The sequence below is a fragment of the Oreochromis niloticus genome, linkage group LG7 (genome assembly GCF_001858045.2).
Source record: "Oreochromis niloticus isolate F11D_XX linkage group LG7, O_niloticus_UMD_NMBU, whole genome shotgun sequence".
Classification (NCBI taxonomy): Eukaryota; Metazoa; Chordata; class Actinopteri; order Cichliformes; family Cichlidae; genus Oreochromis; species Oreochromis niloticus.
In genome coordinates this window covers 58,035,409-58,051,614 of record NC_031972.2, presented here as the reverse complement: position 1 = coordinate 58,051,614, position 16,206 = coordinate 58,035,409, and the positions used below count along the sequence as shown (strand labels likewise).

General features: G+C 37.3%; 1 protein-coding gene across 1 annotated transcript; it reads left to right on the top strand.

Annotated features, from left to right (window-relative positions):
* The first annotated feature begins 2,456 nt into the window (after positions 1-2,456).
* LOC109203000 (coiled-coil domain-containing protein 106-like) lies at positions 2,457-5,541 on the top strand. The gene is made up of 4 exons (XM_019362033.1): positions 2,457-2,467; positions 3,891-4,114; positions 4,771-4,971; positions 5,219-5,541. The coding sequence occupies exons 1-4, from the start codon at positions 2,457-2,459 to the stop codon at positions 5,539-5,541; spliced, it is 759 nt and encodes a 252-aa protein (XP_019217578.1).
* Positions 5,542-16,206: the final 10,665 nt, after the last annotated feature.

The window sequence follows — 16,206 nt, the reverse complement described above, 5'->3', positions numbered from 1 at the left end:
GTGTCACAAGAACCTCACTTCACCCTGGTACTTTCTTCAGTCAAAAACAGGATTTGCATGTTTAAGGAAGCAGAGATGAAAATTTTACTGGATTACTGGATTATACTGAGTTAAGCCTATTAATATTGAAAGCTATAGATTTGTAATAAGATGGATAGGGTAAGCTTTACCTCCACTCTGTTTCTGCCAAATTGTAAAAGTAATCAGCAATACACTTCAGATGATTAGCGGAACAAACTGGAGGTCTTTTCATACTTAGTACCGTTCAGGCATAGAAAAATCCATCGTAACTCTAGCTTCCAAAATGTAGTTACTGTTTCTCCTCTGGTTTAGGTTGAGAAGTCATGTCAGTTTTAAATATTCACATTGATCAATCATAGAAGCATATTTGAAAATGAAAAATATTTGGGTTTGAACATGGGGGCCTTTATTTCCCATGTTTTTTCCAAGTATGGTCCTGGGTTTTTTGACCCAGCATTTTGTGTTTTCTTTGGACTCTAGTCCAAGTTCTATCAATCATTAATTGTCTTGAGTTTATTTTGTGTACTGTTTTTTTTTTCTCTGTACCAGTTATTATTGTGTTTATTGCATCCCTTTTCTCAGTTAACCCTATCTCCCTGGTGTTCCTCATGTATTGTTGAGTGAGTGATGCTTCTTTGTTTAGTTCTGTTTGCTTTATTTTGTTAGTCATTTGTCCTTGTGCTGTATTTTTTGTTTTTAGCTACTTCCTATGTCTTGTTATCAGATTTAGTTCACCTCTCTTTTATTCCCAGGTGTGTCTTGTAAATGCTCATCACCTCATTGATTTATTCACACCATTTGTCTTGTCTTGTCACATGATCCTGTTTTCTGTTTACTGAGTACCAAGTCCCTACTCTCAGTCTTTCCCTAGTGTCTCTGTGTATTCTTTTTTTCCTTCAGTAATAGATAGCTTTCATTTTATCCTTGCCTGCTGTTGCATATCATTGCTTGGTTTGGTAATATGACTGAAGAACAAGAATAGGTTACGACTTCTGGCAAAAACTGCCAGAAAGATCTCAATGCACTGGAAAGACAGGCTTTTGGCTATTGATAACAAGCATGTGCTGAAGAATGTTTATTCAATTATGAATTGTTTTAACCACCCACTCCACATTGAGTTTGACTCTTTGCCTTCTGGCCGTCATTTTAGAGTATCTGTGAGGAGGACCGAAAGACTCCAGGTCGCTTTCATTCCTTTTGCAACCCATCCCCTTAACAGCAAATAGCCACTTTAATGGGTTTTTATCATTGTTAATTTTATTGTATGAACCACTTTACAATAAGACTCCCCTTATAGATGGCTAATAAATAGTTTATAGCTATATTATTAATTAATCTGTAAATGCTTTATAAACCATTATTAATGGTTTATTATGCATTAGTTAAGGGTGAGAAAGAGAAAAACCTGACCGGTTTCTTGCCAAATAGTGAGCCGAATGTGTTCACCTATATATTTCATCTAGAGTTGCTATATTAAACATTTCAGACTAAGTTACTATCCTGTAAGCACAATCAGCACTTGTAAACATATTTTTTACCATATAAAATTGTACTTTATAAATGCATTATAAATATCCATCAATCGGAGCTTTGTTGTAAAGTGTAAAGCATAAAACCATTTATTAATGACTAATAAACATTTATAAATGCCAAAAGTGAGTCTTAAATGTATAATGTCACCATTTATATCACTTAGACCTAAATTACAATCAGTGCTTGAAATAACATTTTTAACTACTGTCAAAAATGGCAATGTATTGTAAGAGTAACATATGTAACAATGTGTTTCTTTAAACACCAAACAGTCACCCCCTCCAAAAAAAGTTCATGCTAGACTGGTTCAAACTGGAAATATTTTTTGTATGTCCTTGAATAAGCGTCCCAGTGGTCCATCAGGGTGTCGCGAACCAAGTCAAGATGACCACTCAAGAACCATGAGGTGTTCCTCCAGCAACTTCTCAGTACGATTTCCTCTTAGTCTACGGACATGTCCTTTGATGGTCATCCAAGCCCTTTCGATATGTTGTGTATGACTGCCAACCACCTGTCTACAAACCACCTGCTGTGATTTACAGTGTAATGTCTGTACCCCATGTTTGTCAAAACATTCTTGTAGGCTCTCCACTCATCACTGATAATGGCACTACCCAACTTAACATGCTGTCTGATCAGAGGAACAAGGTGGCGCCTTGATCGTTTTTCAACAAGTTTTAACACGAGCCTTCGCCTTTTGTCTTTAATTCCCATCAGTCCAAATACCCATTTCTTCCTTTTCCATGCATTTCCAAAGTGTCCATGTGCATACTGAAAATAAAAAGAATAAAATCAAACAGAATATCTACAAAGAAACATTCAAAAAGATGGTTGCTTCTTAAAATTTCAGTCATAATCCTGTTATTAAAGTAAATTGGATTTTAACTTCACTACCTAACAGGATGGCCAAGATGTTGGTTGAATACCTGTTTTCTGTATTTTAATTTCCTTTTGGGATTAAAAGTATGTTTTTGTTGAAATATTTTAATTCTTACTCAAATGTTAAAATATTTAAGTAATTATAATAATTATTATAGTAAATATGTATTTATTAACTGATTTTTTTATTTTATTTGTTGCACTAATAATATAGTTACTACATTGAAAACTAATTTTTTTACTTGTAATGGTAAAGGTTTCCATGTTTAGAGGACACATTCAGATCTGCATTGATTCTAACAAACCTGTCTGAGAGTTTACCAACCTTTCGCTGATGACGGAGAGAGCTTTCATCTATAACCACAAATTCTCTGTCACCACCAAGACGGTGTCCATTGTTTATTCTGTGTCTTTTAATTGCACGTATACAAACATGTCGAATGTGTCTTGCCATGCTACTTAGTGTTCTGGAGCTGCCAGCCACTTCATCGTCGATCGTATCTATTTGTCTGAGCCTGAGCCCTTGTGAAAATCTGTGATAGAAATTGAGACAATTATTACTTACTGAGGCCCTAATTGTATTTCACAAGTCTTGTATTGGTGTTCAATTATGAAAGGTGCATTGCTATTAATGTCTACATCTACATATACCTGTAAATGAACTTCATCCAACTGAAAAGAGATGTTTTTGATTTCTCAAAGAGGGAGCCAGTTCTAATTGTTCTGGAAACTTTCCTATGACTTCCTCTTTTGCAGCACCTGAGAACATACCAATGAGTTAAGTAAAGAAATGGATCCTTAAACAAGAGCATTAATTGAAAAGATAATCACAAAATTAAGTATGAAGAAAATAATAATGTAAAGGGGTTAATGCTGCCTCTTGCATTGATAACAGAAATATTTTGTTATATTTACTACATGCACTACATTATCATGCATTATACATACCACATATATTGGTCTTTCTTCACCACAGAAATCATTTTCATCTTATGGTGACAAACAGGACATCTAAGCTTCTTTTTTAGCAGGTGTTTCTTCTGCAGCCATTTAATGAGCCTCAGTGCCTTATATTTAGTTTGTTTTCCTTCTATTCTGGCGTGCAATCTCATTCCCAAAGAGGTGGAAAAAATGAGTAATTTATTTTATTATCACCTTGAAACACCGTAAAATACTCCATGGGAGTCTAGTGCTAATCGGTTCAGAGTTAAAGAACTTCAAATGCTATATAAAACCAGCCCTATAATCAAAAATAGTCCCACACAAAAATGAGGATTGTCTCACCTGTTAAAATGTATCTCCGAGTTTGTTACGCAGATCTACCGGCTGGATTCATGCTAAAAAAAAAAAATGTTCTGCCACGAAAGGGAGGGAAAACAAACTTAATTTAAACCCAGAGGAGCTTATACAAACATCCAATCACAGTTAACTTTATTAAGGAAAGCCCCTCCTATCAGAGCGCGACAGCCAGTGGAGCACTCTGGAAGGTCAAGCCAAAGGGGCACGAACAGACACACTGAAGGCGCTTGTTCAAGTTGCTGCGCCATCGATGGAGCAGAAGATAAAAATTTGTGTGCGTCTGTGACCTACACAGTTAGCACACGTTCGAAGAGATACAAAAAGCAGAGACTGGATGATCTAGATTGCACTAAGCCAACGGCGTCAGCAGTTAGACATGACGGTGAGTATAATGCTAGCTACCTAGCTACTGAGCCATTTGGCTGCTAGCTACAGTAGCTAAGTAACATCACATAACATGTGAATAGCTCTATTACTATTGGTTATTCCAAACGTTTGATGTATATCAAACGTTTTTTTAGTTTTTATGTTTCATTTATGTCCATCATTAAATTTATATTAAACACCCCGGTAAGGCAGGATTATTTGCCTTGTTTTACAAATGTCTGAACCACCATAGGTGGTAATCGGAGCACTAGGTGCGGTGACTCCCAAGCTAGGCGAGTGGCTCCAGCAGATCCCGGGAACAACATCGGAGATCTCTGTCCAGAAGAGCGCAGTCCTGGGAACAGCTAAGATACTGCGCAGGACCCTCAAGCTCCCAGGCCTCTGGTAGAGGACCCGAGCTTGAAGGATAAACCGCCCGCAGGGGCGTGCTGGGTGTTTTTTTTGGTTTGTATACTTTATTCACATGATGATTTAACAAAATCCTCATTCTCTTTAAGCACATAAGCTGACTAAATCATCAATTGTGTAATTGAAAAACAGGGGGACTTTGAAGTAGCAGCTACTCTGCACATCTTTGTCACTCAGTGTAATCTGAGTGGTGTAAGATATCTTGTTTCTAAATTCAGCCATTTTGTTGTTTGCATCCTGCAGAGCAACCTAAAGACAAACCATTCAATGATCGATTTTCCTCTAAGGCTTCTGAAAACTCAGATTCATCTTCTGCATTTTCATCTGTATCGTCTGTGTGGTCATCCTCATCTTCATCCCCGAAGAAGCGAAAGCACAAATACAAGAAAAAGCATTCAAGAGCCAAGAAACCCAAGAAGGAGCAGAAGAAGCTCCGGCAGCGTGGTGAGCAAAAGATTTTGGAAGAGACGATTGTACTGAAGAGGATACTATAAATGTGACATAAAAGATTATGATTTTAATTTGTTCTAAAAACTACTCTGTGTTTGCTATGTTATATATACATATCTATCTGTACATATATATATATATATATATATATATATATATATATATATATATATATATATATATACATTAGTATGCTTTGAGCATTTGCTTTTCTAATTATTTGCTTTGTTTGAATTTTTAGTTCAAACGCCAAATGACATTGTGCAGCGATACAAATCCCTCCTCAAGACATTTCCAAAGATGAAGACCATGACCAAAGCTTTTCAGAAGCATGGGCTCGACAGGAACACTGTTGTGTCCACTTCATCAGTTGGGGAGCTTGCTGTTGCGGTCCCCAATGTTTACCAGGAGCTACTGTCCAACAGGTCAAGTGGAGAGATGGTACTAGCTTTTGCTAAGCAATGTGAGGCTGCAATTCAAGGCAGTGATGAAGTAAAAAACAAAATAGAAAGTATGAAGGCCACTGGTACTTTGCTTCCAATTCGACGAGGGAAATCTGTCTGAAACCCTAATTTGTTTTAAGTGGTTTTGTTTGTTTTGAGCATATTGAACTGAAGAAAAGATCTGCAAAACCAACCATTTTTCAAAGATCTGTTCATGTATGTGTTGAGTTTCCACACAACTAAGAGATTTACCTGGTAGTTTATTTTATTGGGGGTTTTTTTATGTTTTGATTTGTATAAATGTGTGTAGAGTAAATAATACAGCTGTGCAGTTTCAGTTAAGGTATAATAATTTATTATATTAAAATTATTATAATTTTCCTTTGTTTTATGCCAGTGGCGAATTTAGGGATGAGGTTTGTTTCCTTAATATAGTTTTAGCTATCTTTAAAAGGCTTGTATATAAGTTTAGCAATGCTAAATAACTGTTGGTGCTTTATACTTTTTATAGTAATGCCCAGTAACACTTAGAAATGTTTGTTGTTGATAAATAAATGTTGACATCTTTTAAACTTTACAACAAGGCTCTACATTGCCATTTTTGACAGTAGTTAAATGTTATTTCAAGCACTGATTGAAATTTAGGTCTAAGTGTTATAAATGGTGACATTATACATTTAAGACTCACTTTTGTAATTTATAAATGTTTATTAGTCATAATAAATGTTGACATGTTTTAAATTTTATAACAAGTCTCTTTTGTCATTTATAAATGTTAATTAGTCATTAATAAATGGTGTTATGCTTTACACTTTACAATAAGGCTCCCATTTGGCATTTATAAATATTTATTATTCATTAATAAATGGTTTTACGCTTTACAACAAAGCTACGGTTGATAGTTCTGGATATTTATAATGCATTTATAAAGTACAATTTTATATGGTAAAAAATATGTTTACAAATGCTGATTGTGCTTACAGGATAGTAACTTAGTCTGAAATGTTTAATATAGCAACTCTAGATGAAATATATAGGTGAACACATTTGGCTCACTATTTGGCAAGAAACCGGTCAGGTTTTTCTCTTTCTTACCATTAACTAATGCATAATAAACCATTAATAATGGTTTATAAAGCATTTACAGATTAATTAATAATATAGCTATAAACTATTTATTAGCCATCTATAAGGGGAGTCTTATTGTAAAGTGGTACCCATTTACTCATTGGATATGTCTTCCCATCTATGTTGTCCTTGTTGCCCCGGCTACTAAACTAATTTCCCCTTGTGGGACAACACAGTATTGAGTTGAACTGAATGTAATGGAATTGAATTGAATTGAATTGAATTGAACTGAATTGCCTAAGAGTCTGCATTTGGAGTCTTTCATCACTAAATCTGACATGCCAGAATTTTTTTCTCTGGGAGCTCTGGCAGAGTTCTTCTACCATCAGAAGCCTTTAAGGAAGACCTCTATTAATATAAAATTATGTTTTGATCTTTTAATGAGCCCAAATCAAAAATCAGCAAAAATTATTCTCTACCGGTCTTTTTGAATATTTAATATACATTAAATATTGTTATTGTTTTAAACTCAAAACTAGTATGTCAAGTAAGATGCATTGGCTTAGAAAATTATGTACAAGTGTTGAGACAAACTGAGAATGTCAAGCGGATAATTTTTCTATACTATTTTAGAAGTAAAAATATTGGCGGTGGCCAGAATACCATTCAGCTTCCCAGTAGAGCCACCAGTTGTAGGAATTTCAGAATCCTGCGTTGCAGTTATCGCATTCACAAGATTTTCAGAAAACTTGACCTCTGACCTTGACCTTGAGATCAAAGTCATTGAGCTTTAAACTTCCCTGAGATTTAATGTTATTTATTTCAACCCAGTCTGAATGAAGGATTTTGTGATTGTGGATATCAGCATGGGCAGCATGGTGGTGTGGTGGTTATCATTGTTGCCTTGCAGCAAAAAGGTCCTGAGTTTGACTTCATTCAGCTGGGTTCTGTCTGTGTGGAGATTGCGTGTTCTCCCCGTGTTTGCGTGGGTTCTCTTCAGGTACTCCGGCTTCCTCCCACAATCCAAAGATGTCTGTCTGTGTTAGTCCTGCAACAAACTGGCAACCTGTCCAGGGTGTAATCTCTCGCCTGGTAGCTAGGATAGGCTCCACCAGAAAAGAACTCTTTGGGTCTTGGGAGGAGGCAGACACATCTTTCACCCTCTCCTTCCCTCATCTTCCTTCGTTGCTGCTTCTGTCCTTGTCTGGTCTCGTCTGACTTTAACCCTGAGAGAGCCTCTCATTCTCGCTCTTGTTCTCTAAAACCTAAAGAAGACCTATGGATTTGATCAACTGGTCCCTTAATGCAATTGACACCCTATTCTCGACAAGAAGCCTGGGTTCGGGAGAGCCAGAGTGTCCTGGAGGGACGTTCCCTGGTAGATACACAATGGACGGGTGGCAGATGTGGCGCGCCGTGTGCCAAGCGGGACTGTCTATTGAGGACATTGAAGACATCTACCTATTCGGAACCATGATAAGGGGGTTCTTGCTGATTGGAGATGGCTTGGCCTTGGCTTATCGGAAATTGAAGAAAGCAGTGACTGCTGTTCAAAAGCTGACAAGGCTAGCCGCTATGATTGAAAGTGTGGGAAGAGCAGTGAGTACCCAGACTGTTCTTACTGAATGCGATATGGCAAAGATCTTGGAGGAGCTCATGGCTCTTAAACAGGAGATACACCTGGAGACCAGTGATGGACATTAAGAAGAACTGTAAAATTGTAAAACAACATAACCAGCATCTCTCATGCAGCTACTCCCCCACTCCGACGGCACCAGCTAGACACTTGAAGGCCGAGGCTGAAATGCTTTAAGGTTGATGCCGACGAGAACAACAACAATTCTTCCCTGAGATACGTTAACGAGAACGAACTGACTCTTCTGCCCAATTCCTCAAGGCCACCTGCGTAGGCTACAGACTGTTGATCTTCGCCTAATAGGTGAAAGGACACTTTCTCAGGCTGAACACAGGACACACATCCCGACACACACACACACACGTACACTGATACTGATATGCCCTCACCACCACCCTCCCTTCCCCAAATCCAACGCCTCCCATGCTTACCTCCCATCCAATGTGGACAACGTCTCAGCCGGAGGCACGATTGCAAGAGCGCAGCGTCCCAGATGCAGCTGTGCACAGATATTGCTTATCTGTGCTTTCTTTATGTGCTATGGAGTTTTTGTTTTCTCCTCATATTGCCTCCCTTTTGGGGACCAGTATGAGCAGAATTTCTTTTTTCTCCTGGAATGCCCTTCTGTGTTACACATTTCACTGTTTTCCCTTTTTGCTACCTAGCCTGATGTTACGGCCCTAGCAGGGCCTCCTCCTGAAGGTGCCTGTGTGGGCGTGTCCCACCACCTCTTCTGCCTGAGGTGCCACCTTTCCCTTTTACACAGCTGACTGACATGAGTAATTTAAAGTATTTAAGCCCAGGGAAAAGTGAGCTCTGGGCCAGAGTGCCATTAGTGTGGTTGCAGCTAGTGAGCTGTGTGTTTGTGTGGCTGCAGCTAGTGAGCTGTGTGTTTGCAGCTAGTGAGCTGCTCTCTTTTTGACTTACTTTTTACTGTATTGACCAACGCTTGAGTTTTGTTTGTTTTCCTTATATGGTGATAGCGGCTTGTCCATCTCTTTTAGTTGAGCTACTTTAATAAAACTCTTTAATTTAACCCTTTTGCCTCCTTGACTCCTTTTTCTGACCCGGACACTTTTTGTTACTTCCCCTCACCGCCTAGACCCCTCAGGGGAACATAACAAGTGGGGGCTCGTCCGGGATCTTTGAAAAGGGAGTTTCAAGTTGGATTTGGTTTTTGATTATCTTGCTTTGTCACCTTTTGAGAACCACAACTTCCCAGTTAAGTTAGGTGAGTGTCCAGCTGAGCTTTTTAAGTTCTTCCATCGGGCACTCTTTTGTTGTTTTGCCTTTTTTATTTTCGGAGTAATCCTGGGTGGGGATAAGTTCCCTGTTGGGGGTAGGCAATTCAGGGCTCCGGTCGCTGAAGCTTTGCCTTTCAAGTCGCCTCGAGCCCAGCATGCTCCAGAAGATAGGTAGGTATAGTTTGGTGTGCTTAGGAACTGGGTAAGTTGTGTTTGTTTAACGTGTATGCTGTAAGAGGTAAGTTGGTCAGTTAAAGTAAGTTTTGTAGTTTTCCATTAATTGGTTAATTGTTGGGTAGTCTGATCGATTTGGCAGAGGGGTGTGGTGGTGTCCTAATTAGGGTGTGTTTGCTGAGCCTTCTCCGCCCCCAAAATGGATGGCACAACTATTAGTGCAGAGGTGTCTAGAGGCTCGTTTGTGAGCAATAACATCCACCTGGTTCCAGTTTTCTGTGAATCCAGTGTTCAAAGCTTTTTCAGTGTATTTGAACGCAGAGCAACAGCACTGCAGTGGCCTCAAGACATGTGGGGGGGTGATGTTGCTATGTAAATTCACAGGTAAGGCTCAGGAAGCTTGCTCTGGTCTGTCTAGGCAGGACAGCCTAGTTTATGAAAAGATTAAAAGTGCCGTCCTGTCTCCCCAAAGTGATGTTTGTGTATTGTATGTATGGTCGGCAAGGTCAGTAATTTCAGTTGCAGGCAACTGCAACCGACAAATAAAGGCACTCATCCAATCCAATCCAGTCCAGTCCAATGGATGGATATCCATGCTCAGACTTTGTGCAAAGATAATAAAAATATCTTTTTTCACAAATTATGGGTATGGGTACTACTTCAGGCAAAGTAAGCCTGTGCTCGCCCTTACTGGGCTCTGTTTTAAGGCTTTAGAAAATCTACAGGATGATTAAAAAAAAATTGCAATGGCTGGCTTGAACATGTATAATATTTTGCAGGGATTTTGTAAATGCACCTTTGGAAGGATTATGCATGCAGGGTTTGACTACACCACCACCAGTAGCCATTTTCTCTATAATTTTCCCACACTTTTTCCAGATGCATTAAAAAAATTGTGTCTGGAAGAATTATTACTGTCGGAGGCAAATGGTAGAAAGAGAGATGAAGTGGGAAGGGAAAAAAAAAACTTGTAACAAACTTTCTGAAAAGAAGTAAGCCGGAAGGGCTGACTGGGGGATAAATAATAGAGAGGGAGCAAAAGAGAAATCAGAAACCAACCTAGAAAGTCACTCTGTCAATTGGTCAGAGCGTACTAGGAATTTTAAAGTTTGTTATTAAACATGACTTTGTGGTATAGAACAGCAAAGGAAATGCTCTTCCATAACAACAACCCATGACTTTGATCTGAATTCGGGACTAAGATAAGCAAAATCACAATAAGTTTCAATAAGGTCATCACAAGCAACATGTTTCTATATTTTATTTTATGAGAAAAGAAAAGCACAAAAAGTTTTAAACAGTGTTGTATGAAGTGTTTGATCAATATAACCTACAAGTCTTTTCAGATGTCAGGCTTGTTTTAAAATCAAACAAGAATGGAGAATGTGCGTGCCACAGCAGTGGTTTCCAGCATTTGTCCTGCAATGTTAAATGAGCTAACCAAGTCAATGCAAAAGGTTACTGTGCAGCTTACTGTAAGTACAGCAGCAAAGTCTGGACTGGCTGCTACACTAGTTGTCTGGCATATTTTGTTACTGCAATTATTACTACAATACTTTTTCAGTGATATTCTGTTTGTATGACACTTAACTACTTCATTTTGGTTAATTCATATTTGCTTTTTTGAAAAAAAAATACAAGTAAAATATAATATCAAAGTATGTGATAATTACAAACATACCACTTGGCATCCACTTATGATTTGAACATTTGCACTACATATGCTAAAACATGGTCATAATTTTTGTTAGGTATGAGGTTAAACAAAGGTTAATTACAAAGGATATACCATTTATTTGATCTTATTGCTCCACAATAGAGAAGGCACCCAGTGAGTAAAGATCTGCTCTTCTTTCTTTGCTGTTAATTCAAAATGCTTTGTCAGTGCAGTGGATTTAACCTTCTGTTATTGCTTAGCAACCATCTCAGAGGACCCAAGGTGTGGCCAGTGCCTCCTGTGTGGTGCTCCCCAAATTTCTTCAAATCACTGTGTCCCATGCTAACTGCTACTAATTATCCTGCCAATATCCTAAATGCAGGTCTATCCGTACAGCAGAGTGAGATATCACTAGCACCGATTCTATCGGACTGCAGCTCACACTACTATAAACCAAACAGGTGGATGCAAGAAGGTTATAGGAGACTCCAGCTAGACCGCAGATTTTTTCACTACAATCTGAACAGGTACACTCTAGCTGCTTTGCATGTTCCTTTTTGTACTGCTTTAGTACAATTACATCCATCATAGATATACACAGTCCTTTATGGAATCCTTTAGGCATCTTTTTCTTGATTTACCTTCTGATAAATCAAACTTAGTTCAGTCTCTGGTGAAGTACTTGACAGAATCATTATGCTATTAAAGCTTAATCAATGTCTCTAGTCACCATGCCAATTAAGCGCCACAGAAAGCATTGACATTCAGGATTATTCATGTTGTCCTTATTGAGTCATCCCACTGCTATTTAAAACACATTATATCACCAATAAAATGTAAAAATATAATAAAATAATTATATCAGAAGATCGCGATATATGAAAAAGCTATCCCACAGTTTAACTGTCTCTTATACCCCCGCATCCCCTACCCGATTGCTGTTTGCAGCATTTAAGTACTTAAAATAAACTGATTCATATTTACGGTTCACGGCTAATCAATTTACATTACCAGAATCATCCATATGTTTTCATTGTACAGGCTATAAATGTATTGACCATTCTGCTTGTTGCAATGAAAAATTGTTCAGTAGAAAACATGTGCTAATTACTTAAGGCTCCATTGCTGTGTGGATATTGATCTGCTTTGGCAGCAGTTCCATTAATTGCAATTCCTGTTTACGAACAATTGTAGTGGTAAAGATCGAGAAACACTGACTTCACTTTGGTGGAAGTTGTGGCATGTTTCAAATGTTTATACTGTTGCATGCTGATTCTTTTTCTAGTCTGTAATTATTAAATGTTTGACCAAATTCATTTATTTACAGCCTGTGTGCACATGTCTGTTATCGGTCTCCATGTGATGTGTTGTACAGCCAAAATAAGAAAAGAATGAAGTCATCAAGAGCTTCCTCCTACAATGTCAAGCTTTGATATGTTGAAATTTGATGTGTGGTTGTTAGAGGGAGTTTTAAATCCTTCATGCCAAGAATTGGGAGGGGGGTTGGGGCGGGAATACTCAGACATGTTTGAAGTGTGTGGGCCTGTTTGTTAATCATTTGTCACCATCTTTTGCTTTTCTTATGTCACTCGTTTCTACCAGTAATGTGGGGTTGAGGAGCCATTTAATTACTGCTTGCCATTAGTTTTTTCCTGTCTCACAGTTGCCCTTTTTTTGGTGAATTACCTCCACACTTATTACAAACTCTTACTACGCAAAGTAGAGAGGAATGTGGCTCGCTGAAAGCCACTAGTAAAGCAACTGATGTCTTGTTTTATTGATTATTTAAGTCAAGTAGGACAGATTTATTTTATTTTTTTATTGTTTTGGTCAAAAAAAATGACAAATGAATACAATCTGAACAAATAAATGAGGTACTAATATGGAATAAATATGCCTGACTACATTACTGAGCTGTAATGTACATTACAGTGCATAAAAGTGGCTTTGTATAAATTAGACTTCCTGCCAAAGATAAACCGATTAAGTTATTTAAAACAAGCAAAAAAATGAATGTCCAGTGCATGTAGATCACCCAAAGATTTAAAAAAAAGGCAAAACAAAAACAAAAACCCCAAAATAACTAAATAACAATTAAAAAAAATAATAATAATGAAAAAGGCAAAACAAGTCCTGCTTACAACAAAAATAATAAATAGAAGATGAGCATTTCCGGTTAATGCTTGTTTAATTAGGACTTAAAACTGATTTTTTTTTTTTTTTTTGGAAAGTGATTTCATAGTAAATAAACTAACATTGCTGGTTGGCAGAGAGAATGAGTGTACTGTCGCCACATTCTGTCCTGTTCCATTAAAAAAAATCCCATTCAGATGGTATTTGTTTATTGATATTTTTCTAGTCTAAATAATCTGAAGGGGTTTGTTTTTGTTGCAATTCCACTAACTCGGGCATTCTTTCTTACTTTCTGGAGCAGCAGTTTAGATAATTATTGAGGTTTAGCTTCTTCAACTTGGAACAAAACAAGTACAGCTGGAGACATGTTGCTACCTGAGAAAGGTTCTGGACTCTAAAGTCTTTGAATGAAAAAAACAAAACCAACCAAACACAAATAGCAAAACAACAACAAATGAGCTACCAACAGTTTTTGTAATTTTGCAAACAATTTAGTGTGTTAACTATTTACTTACTGAGGTGAGGAACCTGAAGTCAGATTGTCATGTTCACAAACATGTTTTTAAATTTGCTTTTGCCTTTATTTCAAAAATAAGTCAATGACCTGTGTTGATATTAAATCCACGCTAATAATTAAGGCATGTGCAGTTTTTAATTTTGACAGTCATATGTATCCAGAATGTGTCACTTAAAAAAAAAAAATCCTGTTTTTCCACAAGAGCCGAAAATCAGTTTATGCCAGTGTTGATAATATCCACTTGTTGAGTTTCATTTTAATGGCACAATCTCCAAAAAGACAAATGGTCCAGCTTGCATTTTTCATTATCATCATGATGATTTAAAAAAAAAAGTCCATATTATGAAGAATATCAGAAAGTATATGCTTAATTGACAGTTCAACCTGATTTAATTTATTATATTTTAGATTCACTAATGACTAATTATAACGAGATTATAAAAATCCTTCATATCATATCCTTCATCTCTGTTAATCCCAAACACTGATTGTGACAGTGCCATAAAAATAGAGGGGATACTGAATGCTGAAAAGGGTGAACCAAGTGTGTCCTCCAAATTCGAGCAAAAGGCGGCTACATTTCTCAGCGGCATTTTAGAGGAGCCTTTGAAATATGACAGATCTTGTCAGCCCCTTATGACATATTCAGCCAAGAAATGTAGACTTCAGAAGATACTGTCCTCAACAGACAGAGTATCAGTGCATTCCTGCTGTGTTAGATGATGGTGCAGATGTAGTCTTTTGCTCACAAATTCCTTAAATTGTTCTGCTTTGTTGCCACTTAAAGCAGCATCTACTTTCCTGATCTAAACCACCTAAAATTACAATATTTGAGTTGAAAATGAAATGAAAGCATGAAAAAAAAATTGAACATTTTCTGATCAGAACTCCATTCAGTGCAGTCCTCTTTTACACAAGAATATGAGTTGAAAACATTTTTAAGAAAAAATAAATCAATACAGTAAAAAACATCCTAAAAAGTAAAGTATATGGGCAACAGTGATATGCAAGGTGGAATTCCAAGGCACAATGCTAAATATAAACTTGTTGTACATACATAAATACATAGCATTTTTGTTATTTGTCAATGAATGGCAGGTGTCAAAAGTGTTCTTTATACAGTATAGGATCTGACTTTAGAAGACAGACACAATGGATAGAAGGACTGATTAAAAAAAATCCTCTTCTATCATCACTATCATACCTTTGTTGAACTATAAGTAAAATTGTGTAGATTACATCAAACACTGACAAAGAAAAGTTTCCTGATTGCTTTCTATTTCTTCCGGTGTTCCAACCAAAGCTAGAAGTAATCTAATTTACCCTGTTGCAAACCGCATACATCCCAGAACTCCTCGCTATAATATAGCAAGCATGGCCTCTTATTTCATATTATTGACACCCTTTCATGTGTCTCTTAACTGTTATAAGCCTGTGGCCTGTCTCCACCCGCTCAATATCACTGACCGTTTGAGTGATTGGCCTATTTATTCCCACAGTGTTCATTGATTTTGTTCTGACGCAGCTGCAACCTCTCATCTTGGAGCCCAACCTTGGACATATGCCTTTAATAGTGGTCTCCTATGTCAGTTTTCTGTATAGACGGGATCCATAATAGTAACATATCTATGCTACAGATTTTAACAGGAGCCACCTATCATGAGAAACTGCTCAACACTAATTGTTGAACTGTGTCTGTATTGAAAATATAGGAATCTTTTTATCAGTTAAGAACATCAGCAACTCATGCTGTTAAACTCAATTCTGCTGTCATCACTCTGATCCAGTAATTTTCATATCTGTGAGCCGGCCAGCCTCGATTGCCTTGTACATGTGACCAGCTTCCTCCAGGTTTTAATTATTTAAAGCCGGAGAGTATTTCGATAACAGCAGCACAACTTTAGGGTAATTATTTTTGTTGTTTTAGAATAAGTGCAGCATCTGAAAACAAGAGGCCAATTTGACAGTTTGAGATGGACATCAATTTCACAGCTCATCCACTTTATTTTTGAATGTAAATATATATTTATACATATAAATATATGTATATATGTATACTTTTGACCATGTGTGAAAAAGAGAAAATCAAAACTGATTTTGAACTTGTGCATCCATTCCTTTTTTTAAGTTATATGAGATGTATGCTGTCCATCATCATTCCACGCTGGAAAAAGAACAGTTCAAAGAAATCATTAAAAGTCCAAAATTACCACGGCATTCATGCGCAATGAGTGTCTCAAACCACTCCACCCTGCCTACACTCTCTTCTTTACCTCTTTTGTGAACTGTTCATTGTTTTGGATGCTTGACCCCAGGTATTTATTTATACCTCTGCTTCTTGCATCTTAACTGTTACA